This window comes from Hoplias malabaricus, chromosome 14 (genome assembly GCF_029633855.1).
Source record: "Hoplias malabaricus isolate fHopMal1 chromosome 14, fHopMal1.hap1, whole genome shotgun sequence".
NCBI classification, from domain to species: Eukaryota; Metazoa; Chordata; class Actinopteri; order Characiformes; family Erythrinidae; genus Hoplias; species Hoplias malabaricus.
This window is the reverse complement of record NC_089813.1, coordinates 41,128,258-41,140,356: the sequence shown is the minus strand read 5'-3', so window position 1 is coordinate 41,140,356 and position 12,099 is coordinate 41,128,258. Positions and strand designations below refer to the sequence as shown.

The following is a 12,099-nucleotide window of genomic DNA, read 5'->3' as shown; positions in this document are numbered from 1 at the left end:
ACTTTTTCATTCATTGTCTGCAACCCTTATCCAGTTCAGTGTTGCGGTGCATCCCGAGCCTACACAGAATCACTGGGCACAAGGCAGTCACACGGCCTGGAGGGGGCGCCAATCATTCACCGGTTGACACACACTCACTCGCACCTATGGACACTTTTGAGTCTCCAATCCACCTACGAACGTGCGTGTTTGGACTGTGGGAGGAAACCCATGCAGACACAGGGAGAACACAACACACTCCTCACAGACAGTCACCCGGAGGAAACCCACTCAGGCACAGGGAGAACACACCACACTCCTCACAGACAGTCACCCGGAGGAAACACACGCAGACACAGAGAGAACACACCACACTCATCACAGACAGTCACCCGGAGGAAACCCACTCAGACACAGGGAGAACACACCACACTCCTCACAGACAGTCACCCGGAGGAAACCCACACAGACACAGAGAGAACACACCACACTCCTCACAGACAGTCACCCGGAGGAAACACACGCAGACACAGAGAGAACACACCACACTCCCCACAGACAGTCACCCGGTGGAAACACACGCAGACACAGAGAGAACACACCACACTCCCCACAGACAGTCACCTGGAGGAAACACACGCAGACACAGAGAGAACACACCACACTCCCCACAGACAGTCACCCGGAGCGCGACTCAAACCCACAACCTCCAGGACCCTGGAGCTGTGTAACTGAGATAATACCTGCTGCTCCTATGTGCCGCACCAATAAGTCGACTTAAAATCTCAAAATAATCATAATGAAAAATGCATATATTGTTATTATGTGGCAGAAACAGGCTTCTGTAGACGAGACATATAAAAGGAAAAGAAAGGAGCGCAGAAGAGAGGAGAAAATTAAAGAAAAGAGAAGAAACAATAGGAAAGAGAAAGTGTAAAGAGGAGATGAAATGTTGAAGAGATGTGTAAACCAGAAAGAAACCAAAGGACCCTTAACTGAGTTCAGTCATGATGAGTCCCGGAGTACTGCAGACTGTCGGCAGGTTTACAGTGAGGTGTAATGAGTGAAGGACAGAGCTGATCTTCTGTTTAAACCTGAAACAAACGACTAGACCTGATAAACTCACAGCTCATCAGAGGCCTGGGGGCGGCTCACTGTGGGACAGTAATAGGAAACGTAGCCGGTTTGCTGCTGTACACAGCTGCCTCATTATCACAATACGAGGTCCAACACAACACACAGAAGACCAGGGAGTGGATTAGATCGGGTAAATATGCAGCAGAGATTTGGAGAGTGGTCAGTCAATAACCAGTGTGATCACAGGCTGTGTGTAGGAATGCTGTTTCTAGTTTGGGACGTGTTATCCGTTTGCTCTGATTCTGCTGAATCCTGAAGCCTCAGTGCTTACCCTTATGAAACAAATATATATTAGAAGATATATTCAAATATAATCAATAAAATAATTCCATATCTGTCAAACAAGTACTTACATTTAAAGATGCTGCAATAAAAATAAAATACCCCTTCAGTGAGAACACTCACATCAATTTAAAGCAACACTGGGTAAGATTTCTGCTCCTGGGCTCCCCATAATGTTGGAGAGTTTAATTCCCTTTTGGGGGTAGTATCCTCCTCCAAAGTTTACATAGTTTGTGCAGTGCTGAGCCTGGAGTAGCAACAACAACAGAGGCTCTGTTCTCATTACTACAGCTCAGTGAAACCTCACAGTAAATTTGAAGCTGTAATTTTATTGTAAAAATACTACCTAGTGTTGCTTTAATCTGCTCGGACATTTCTGAAAATTAACATGCTGCATTTTTATATGGGATTGAAATCCTGCCCCTCCCCTGACCACACACTCTTTTTTGTCGACGCGGACTACAACGAGGTGCTTTATTTTATACATTTATTCATTTAAAAAATCACACACAATACAGCCACGTCATAAGCACCAAATCAATACAAGATAGAGATCAGAAAAATCTAGATAATAATAATAATAATAATAATAATAACGATAATAATGATAAAAGGGAGCTCTTGGTTTCTGAAGCTGCTGTACATTTTGTGTATTCTCATGTGATCTGACCATTCAAATTTTAAAACAAACAAAACAGGAGCATGTCACTACTCCAGACTGAACACACTGCACCTAAACTTAGCATCATAACCAATGAAGAGGTAGAATATAATCCACAGAAGAACATATCCAACTATAAACAATGACTGAACATGGAGCAGCCTGGAAATCATTAGAATTCTGGTGTGGCGCGGCATTAAACTATGAAAATAATCTCATCTCTCTTGGGTCTCTTTGTTAAAAATACGTATCAGCCCCGCAGGACACGGACCACAAATCTACAGACAGGAGTATACACACATGCGTGGACACATACAGCCATGCACAGAAACGCACACACACACTGGCATCCCAGCACTGTACAAAATGGAAATTCAGTCTGTAGTTTTCTTGTCTTGTGTGGTTTACTCAATTTGAGAACACTAGGGGGCGCCCAACTCAAAACAATACACGGTTTACCTCACACAGGGTCACCTCCTCTGAGTCCCCACAGTTAGGGATAGGGATGGAGTTTGAGTTTAAAATCCCATGATGCCCCAGCCATCCATAAGTGGGAGCCCAAAAGACGGAAGTGACCGTGTGTGATTGATGGATACAGAGGTATGTATATGTTATATGTTGTTTACCTATGTGACAGGAAGTGGTATTAAAATGTGATTTGGGATTAAACTCTTAAATAAACAGCCGAGTAATGAACCAGAAGACGTAATCAGACTTTCATTTTTTACAGTGCACACATCCTAAGACACATACCACCATGCATACACACACACACACACACACACATGCGCATGTATATTACCACTCTTACGACAAACATGCCAATGGACAAACACTTCATTCCGTGTATAAGGCGAGCGCTCCCATGCAAAGCCACTGGACACACGTCCAGTTCACTATCACAGTCAGAGCAGGTGTGGACGATGACATCATACAGCAGAGAGTGTGTGTGTGTTGCAGCTTGTGCAATCAGGTCACTGCTGTTTGCAACCGGATTTATTTCAGCCGTCATTAAAGAAACACTCCAGCGTTTTTCGACTCGACTTCCATTTGCTGCATCTGCACTGTGCAGTAGATTACTGCAAACACTCATTTTAACAGCTTTCCTCAAAGATAAAAGGAACAAAAAGCTCCCGAGTGGTGCCTTCTTCTAAGACCCACCAGGAGATGATTGTTCACTCCTCAGTGCTGCCACAGCCATCCATATCTAGGAGGTCCTGGGCATCATAACTGTGCCCTCTCTCTCTCTCTCTCTAACCATCTCTGGTGCATAGTATTCTCCTCCTCATCCTCCTCTCATAACTCAGAGTGAAGCCAGCCAACAGATGTTTCCGCAGCGTTATTTTCTTCTTGCTCTCCAGGCTGTCTGCACGCTGGAAAAAGCTCCAGTGTTTGTACACAGCCCTGACTCATTAAATAGGGATTAAAAACTATGGGTCTCTCTCTCTCTGCCACAGTCAAGTCGTCTGATGGTGAAGTGGACCCCGAACGCTGGAAAGCATGAAAAGAAATGAAGATTTTGCTCTGTTCCTGCTCCATAGGGGGGTTACACTGACTTATTTTTGCTGCTACAGATTAGTTAAGGTGGAACTGACTCCAAAGGACAGAGCTAACTGCATGAAATTAAACACAGACCGAAAGTGCCACAAAACTAAACAGCTGGAGTTACAAACGAGTTTCTGTGGTAATTCAAATAATGAATAAAAGCTTACAGATGAGTAAACTTCAACCACATACTAACTACAATCAGCTTAATACTCAAACACACCTTTCCACTTTAAAAGAGGCAGAGCTTCTGAATGAAAACTGAGGGGAGTTTGTTTTGCTGTTCCCCAGAATCATCTATGCACCCTTTAAAGAAGCTAATGCTACACAAAGACATTGATACGTGGCAAAACCCATATATTTATTCATATTCATAATTTGGGGAACAAATTATGTCTCTCTCTCTATATATATATATATATTTGGAGTTTTCATTTAATAAACCCCACCATTTGGTGACACCCGTGTCTGCAGTTTTTAAGGAAGACCCCCTCAGACCTCAGTAAATTATGACTGTGTAGATAACACTGTGTTCGCATTTTAATGTGCAAGTGTTTCACCAGCGATCAGCTCCTGCTTTTGAAGACAGAGACACAATCAGAAAACACAAACAAAACAAAAGCCTCTAAATCCTTCCTCTCAAAGCCACTCTTGCTTTTCCACTGCACAGCTCCGGACGCCAGCCGTAGATTTGTCAATTCACTGCTCTGCTACGTTTTTAGGATTTCTGCCACACTGTTTTTCAAAACACTGAAACGATGCATGACTGCAGATTTGAGCTGATTTAAAAATGTAAAATGAAGCTTTTCCCTTCATGGTTTATACAACGTTTTGGACACGGGAAGCTCACAGGGTTCTAGACCGATGTGTACAGCTCTAGGACGTGTAAACGGACTGTTTTCTCAGTCTCCACACCAGCAGCAGGTTTGGTGAAGGTTCAGGAGAGTTGCAGAGACGCTGTAAATGAGCTCGATGTCTTTAGTGAAAGTTGCTGACATGACACTTGACGTCGTCCAGCCCCAGAACCGTGCCGTGATCCGCGGTGTTGCTCTGATTCTTCTTATCTGAACAACGACACAGTTTGTATTTTGCCACCTTAGAAGAGAGAGCGAAAAAGAGAGAGCAGGAGGGGTAGAATATATAATAATAATAATAATAATAATAATAATAATAATGATGATGATGATTCTGGGTTTATTAAGTTAACCTAAACGAATTCATAATCTGAGTCTAGATACAGTTTGCGAAGTGGGGACCAGGCCTGATGTAAGCAGGGCAAGGAAGGGGAACTCAGAGGGACTTGGGCTGGAGTTCTGAGCGGCTTCTGCTGGTGAATATTGAAGCCAGACCCCCCCCCCCCCCCCCCGGTAGGCAAAATCACTGATGAAAAAGGAGGAGCAGGGGTGGGGTTGGTGTATGAATTTAGTCACGAGAAGATGAGGGGAGAGGAGTCTAGGTGTGGTTCTATATCATAACTCCATTAAAAGTAAATGATCTTCTACCAACTGCGTAGACTGCCGTAAGCCTGTATTAGTTTTAGTGTCTCCGTGGTCTGCATGGGGTATAATCACCCATACACTCCTCCAGAAGTTACATATTGTAGTCTCTGCAGTGCTGAGCTCGGAGTTGCAACGTCAGCGGCTCTGTGGAGCATCGCAGTGACATAGAAGCTGTAATATTAAGATAAAAAAATATAACCTACGGTTGCTTTAAGTGCTGTCATAACTCCATTTATGAGCATTGATCTTTCAGACCAGCTGGAGTTCCTATGTTAGCTTTGGTTCAGAGAGGTTTTCTACAGATTTACAAACGTAGCATTTGAAATTCCAGTGATATACACTCGCTGTCCGCTTTATTCAAGCTCATGAACAACGTGACTTACAACGAAGAGCCAATGGGATCCGCCAGTGCTCTCCGAGTCTCTGTGCTTAGTCACTACGTCAGCCTCATTATCAAGAAAACAAAACATAAAACGTTTATTGATGTGGCGAATTTAAAAGAAGTGCTCTCTGGACAGAGCTCTAAGATGCCAGACTGTATCATTAGAGCTGTAATGTGCCACCTGAACACTTTTTTTGTTTGGTACAAAATGAGTTTGACATTTTTACTGGACGTCTAAGGGGAAATTTTGTCTAATGAGCCGAGTGGGCGCGATGCTTCTAAAGTAGTCAGTGCAGCTCTTTCCCTCGAGAGCTCATTAAACAGCTCAGGTCTCTTTGGAAGGCACTTTTCCAGTAAATTTTCTGTCACTACAGTTTACAGACTAAGCGCTTGAATACAGAATTTGTATAAATCAGTGCATGCTTCAGACATTGCTATTTCAATCCGGAGAACAGTGTTGTAAGGATGGGTGTCTTCTTGTGATTAGCAAAGAAAATAGGCTTGTTTTTTTTTTACAATTTCCTGCTTCATCTTTGGTAATTTAAGTGTGGTAGAGAGGTATTAAAAAAGTCAAAGCCTGTAAAAAAAAAAATCTAAATTGACTTCACTGACTGCGCAGTGCTTTCAGTACCTCATACAGATAGTCGAAAAGCTCCAGAATGGTGAGGATACTCGCTCCAATGAAGAGGCCCATCTGTCCTCCAATATCACCTGGAAACACACGCACACACACACACACACACACACACACACACACACACAGTAGTGTTAAGACTTGAGCTGTCACATTTGATTAAATGCCTATAAATAACTGCTATTAAAATTCGAGGAACATACTTTTTTATTACAGCTCCAATTTAAAGAAGTAAACTTATCAGGTTTAAATAAATGTCTTTTTACTTTCTGTTATTCCCATTTTACTCCTGGTCGTTGAGATTCCAGAGATTCTTGTCATAAACACATTTAAAATATATAATAATAAAATATATATATATAAAAATATATATAATTTACAACTTCATTTGAACACATCAGATGTCTTTCCAATCCTGTAAAAACGTCCCAATGAATGGACCATTGGGGCGGCAGCAGGTGGTGTCTCTGTCACAGCTCCAGGGACCTGGAGGTTGTGGGTTCGAGTCCCGCTCCGAGTGACTGTCTGTGAGGAGTGTGGTGTGTTCTCCCTGTGTCTGTGTGGGTTTCCTCCGGGTGACTGACTGTGAGGAGTGTGGTGTGTTCTCTCTGTGTCTGTGTGGGTTTCCTCCGGGTGACTGTCTGTGAGGAGTGTGGTGTGTTCTCTCTGTGTCTGCGTGGGTTTCCTCCGGGTGTCTGTCTGTGAGGAGTGTGGTGTGTTCTCTCTGTGTCTGTGTGGGTTTCCTCCGAGTGACTGTCTGTGAGGAGTGTGGTGTGTTCTCCCTGTGTCTGCGTGGGTTTCCTCCGAGTGACTGTCTGTGAGGAGTGTGGTCTGTTCTCCCTGTGTCTGCGTGGGTTTCCTCCGAGTGACTGTCTGTGAGGAGTGTGGTGTGTTCTCCCTGTGTCTGCGTGGGTTTCCTCCGGGTGACTGTCTGTGAGGAGTGTGGTGTGTTCTCTCTGTGTCTGCGTGGGTTTCCTCCGGGTGACTGTCTGTGAGGAGTGTGGTGTGTTCTCCCTGTGTCTGCGTGGGTTTCCTCCGGGTGACTGTCTGTGAGGAGTGTGGTGTGTTCTCTCTGTGTCTGCGCGGGTTTCCTCCGGGTGACTGTCTGTGAGGAGTGTGGTGTGCTCTCCTTGTGTCTGAGAATACAGACTACAGACTCTCTTTGGACATGAATGAATTAACCAATAAAAATGCATCATAATGACTTGGAATAAAATCTTTTTTACATTCACTTCCAATGAATATTAAAAAGACTTTTCCTTCTCCTGTAAAGCTACTATTTTGGGAGATACGTGTATTTCATAGGACCACAATGATATGTATGTTGTGAGGTAAACACTATTCTGAGAACTAACAAATTTGCCAATTGAATATATATCTAAGAATAATCCTGAAGCCCTGATTTTGATGCATTTCTCCCCAGTTCAAATAATAAAGGCCCAAACAAACATTACAGAAACGTCTTGATGCCAGGCTCAGTGCACTCAAGTAAATGAACCAGCTGCCTGGGTTCAACTCATAAATTAAATGTGGCTTTTTAAGCAGCTGATCAATGCACAACACAAGAATTATCCACTCATTCATCTTCTGTAACCACTTCATCCTGATCAGAGTCGCAGTGGGTCCAGATCCTACTCACAGTCACTGGAAACAAGGCAGAAACACACCTTGGAGAGAGCACCACACACTCACCCACACACACACACACACACTTACTACCACCTGTGGACAGTTTCACACACTCACCCAGTCACTCACACACTCACTCAACATACATGTGTGTTTGGACTGTGGGAGGAAACCAGAACCTGGAGGAAACCCACACAGACACAGGAAGAAGACAATCTCAGGAACCCAAGAACCTGGAGCATGTTTTAATCAATTAAATAAATAATTTACTTTTCCTAAGGGTTTAAATTAAACAAACATTATAAGGCTGTATCAAATTAACTTAGAGAAGTGTATGTGTTAATTCCCATGGCCTTCTGTAAAGCCCCAGAAACCCCTGAGGATTTAAACCTAATCCCAACACTAACGTGACAGAGAACAGTGTGGGGGGCTGTGGGAATTCGGAAGGAGACCATGATGAAGAAAGTTTTACCAAACATTTTTCAAAGCCACTGAGATCTGAGCTCACCCAGGAGACCTGCCACTTCATAAGCTTTCCTCTGCTCGATCGTCTCGTAGTTCAGAGCTTCGAAGAAGACGTCCAGCACCAGAACGTTGTCTCTGTAAAACACACAGCACTCTGTATGCCTCCATAACATTACATTGATATCTCTATGTATAATATACATGGTGCATTTGGAAAGACATTAATAATCAACTACATAACCTATGTTTACAGAAGGTTACGAACATGAACGTACAACAACGACGAAACAGGCTTATTCCGACAAGCATCAGTGGCCAGCCTTAATCTTATTGGACCTCAGGAAGTGCGGTGACAAATGACCCTTGTTGCAATAAGTCTAAGGTTGTCACAAAAGGCTTACGTTTGTGTTTTGTAGCGTTATAAACCTCACCAAAGTGTCATTTAGTGCTTAAAATGTCCACAGAGTCTCTGTTGGGTTCCCGTTTGTGAATGACAGCAGACAATATTTTCATAATTGTGTTACATTTATGCTCCAATTGTGCTCTGGGCGTGTAACCGGAAGGTCGCCGGTTCGATCCCCAGAGTCGGCAGGTCATGACTGAAGTGCTATTGAGCAAGGCACCTAACCCCCAACTGCTCCCCAGGTGCTGTGGCTAGAGCAGCCCACTGCTCCTGGCATGTGTTCTTACTGCCCCCTAGTGTTCACTAGTGTGTGTGTAAATGTTTCACTGCACAAGTTGGGTTAAATGCTCCAGCCTTCTGAAGCTTTGTTATTTTCATCATTCATTTTCAAAAACTGCTTCAGTCATTCAGCAGCAGTTAACTCTTTGTGTGCCAATTGACATGTTCCTGAATGAAGAGTGAAGGTTTCCTGATGGGATGGGTAAGACTTGTGTGATCTCTTGTGTGGTCTATTGGTCAGTTTCACTTCACACAGAACCCACACAGACAAAGAAATCCACCTGTTACACACAGTGAGAAGCAGATCAAACCCTCTTCATAGCCTCAGAGGTGTAGAATGTGTGCCAGGTAAGATCTGGAGGTTCAGGAAATGTCTGAACTCTTTGTGTACTGTGTTATTGCAAAGAAACGTAAACATTTATATGTGTGCACATTCACTGACCTCACATCCTTAATGTCCAGTTTTATTTAGAAAGCTTTTTAAAAGGAAATTAATTTCCTAGATTCCTCAGTCTTCCTTCTCAATGTGATGATCGTCTGTGATTAACAGCTTTATTAACCTCTGAAACCTTCCTATTTTTCCGGAGTGTTTTCTGAATTTCCGAGATGTTTGAGGCTTTCCATATTATTGAGAACTTTTCCTAACGGTGCATTGTTTTTGATGAAAGCAGCAGCAGAAACAACTGTTTTTCGGCACCACAGTGACATAATTTACACGACAGAGTTGTGTGATTAATGCTACTTTCTCGTGGTGTAAACAGACCCTGCCAAAAATCGTGTGATACAATGAGGCCATGTCTCAGTCTGGCTCTGTTTACAGGGAGTTGGATTGTTTCTTCTGCAGTGAAACCCTCATTAAACACATTCAGTGTTAAATCGGGGATTAACAGGGAAAGCAGCCAGAGCCTCTTACGCGATGTACTTCTCGGTTTTGCTGAACTTCTTGGCGAGGTACTTGGCCGAGGCTTTGCTGGGAATCTTGACGAAGGACAGCTCTTTGCTGTAGCGCGTCGTGTTGCACGGGGTTTCACACATGCAGTAATCATTATCCCTCTCCACCAGGAAGTCTGAGAAATACAGCAAAATAAAGGAGGCTCTTTCATTCACATCCTTCATCTCAGCATGCTGCCTGGGTTATGAACCTCTTCTCCTGACGTGCAATGCTTTAAGGAGCCAGGCATGCAGTGGCTCACTCAACGTAACGAGATTAAGCCCTGTATAAGTTCTGTTTATGTGGCTTATATGTAGAGAACTAAACAGTGAGACACACAGAGTTCAGTAGAAATGTCAGACTTCACCCTTCATTTATTAGATTTCCAGCCATTAAAGCAGGATACGCTGTAAGATTATACCAATAATTTGTGGCGTTTGTGTTGGGCTAATGTCTCTCTCCACTCAGAGAGACATGAGCCTGGTCTTATATGAGGTGACCTCAGAGTGGACAGACTTTCCAGCGAAGTTATGATATTGTCCCAAACCTCCAAAGTTCAGTCTAAGAATCTGGTTGCATAGAAAATATGTCTTAAGCATGGTCAAATGGATCAGAATTGAATAATTCATTGATTCATTCATCTTCTGGAACCAGTTCGTTCTGGTCAGTGTCATGGAGGGACACAAGGTGGGATCCCACCCTGGACAAGGCAATGTAAAATTCATTCATTCATTCATTCATTATCTGTAACCCTTATCCAGTTCAGGGTCGCGATGGGTCCAGAGCCTACCTGGAATCATTGGGCGCAAGGCAGGAAAACACCCTGGAGGGGGCGCCAGTCCTTCACAGGGCAACACACACACTCACATACTCACACCTACAGACACTTTTGAGTCACCAATCCACCTACCAACGTGTGTTTTTGGACCATGGGAGGAAACCCTCACAGACACTCACCCGGAGGAAACCCATGCTGACACAGAGAGAACACACCACACTCCTCACAGACAGTCACCCGGAGGAAACCCATGCTGACACAGAGAGAACACACCACACTCCTCACAGACAGTCACCCGGAGGAAACCCACTCAGACACAGAGAGAACACACCGCACTCCTCACAAACAGTCATCCGGAGGAAACCCACTCAGACACAGAGAGAACACACCACACTCCACACAGACAGTCACCCGGAGGAAACCCACTCAGACACAGGGAGAACACACCACACTCCACACAGACAGTCACCCGGAGGAAACCCACGCAGACACAGAGAGAACACACCACACTCCACACAGACAGTCACCCGGAGGAAACCCACGCGGACACAGGGAGAACACACCACACTCCACACAGACAGTCACCCGGAGGAAACCCACACAGACACAGGGAGAGCACACCACACTCCTCACAGACAGTCACCCGGAGGAAACCCACGCGGACACAGGGAGAACACACCACACTCCACACAGACAGTCACCCGGAGGAAACCCACGCGGACACAGGGAGAACACACCACACTCCACACAGTCACCAGGAGGAAACCCACGAGGACATGAGTGAATGTGTGAGTGTGTGTCGCCCTGTGAAGGACTGGCGCCCCCTCCAGGTTGTGTTCCTGCCTTGTGCCCAGTGATTCCGGGTAGGTTCCGGACCCACCACCACCCTGAACTGGATAAGGGTTACAAACGATGAATAAATTAATGAATAAATTAATCTAACCACTTCATCCTGTTCAGGGTCACAGTGTCAGTCTCCTCACAGGCCCATAGACGCCCCACTGCAGTGTGTTATAAATAAAGCGAATCTTACCCAGAGCTGGATCTGCACATTCCTTATACAGCTCAGGGGTACAGTACGGAGCATCACCTACAGGGGCAGTAAAAACACTTCATCACACTGTAACACATTGTATCACAATCATACTTCATTAATCTGGAGCAGAGAGGGCTAAGGAATGTTTATATAGATTCTGTGCTGTTGTAACAGCCCTAAATTAGAAGATCAATGACTGAATGTGAAAGATGTAACCAATAGTTGCAGTTTTTGAGAACATATTTTTACATTGTTCCCTGTAGATGGTGTGTCACTTATTTTCACTTAAAGAAAAAGCATTAAAACATGTCATTTGACCTGAGGGGGTGCTATTACACAACACAGGATTTCTGAGTTACGCCTGAGGCTTATTCCTATTGGATTCCTCACAGACCAAAGACCGCCGTCCATCACGAAGAGTCTGGAGAACAAGTGGCTCAGGATCGAGTCCCTATTCAA

At 44.3% G+C, this 12,099-nt stretch overlaps 1 protein-coding gene across 2 annotated transcripts in view; it reads right to left on the bottom strand.

Moving 5' to 3' along the window:
- Window positions 1-1,921: 1,921 nt before the first annotated feature.
- asic1a (acid-sensing (proton-gated) ion channel 1a) overlaps window positions 1,922-12,099 on the bottom strand; it is a 34,963-nt gene continuing 24,785 nt past the window's right edge. For both annotated transcript variants that reach the window (XM_066644514.1, XM_066644515.1), the window contains 5 exons: window positions 11,638-11,694; window positions 9,809-9,962; window positions 8,257-8,348; window positions 6,117-6,196; window positions 1,922-4,699 (listed from right to left, as the gene is read on the bottom strand). In XM_066644514.1, the coding sequence (XP_066500611.1) occupies window positions 4,583-4,699; window positions 6,117-6,196; window positions 8,257-8,348; window positions 9,809-9,962; window positions 11,638-11,694 (500 nt within the window). In that variant the 3' untranslated portion in view covers window positions 1,922-4,582. The remainder of the gene's footprint in view (window positions 4,700-6,116; window positions 6,197-8,256; window positions 8,349-9,808; window positions 9,963-11,637; window positions 11,695-12,099) is intronic.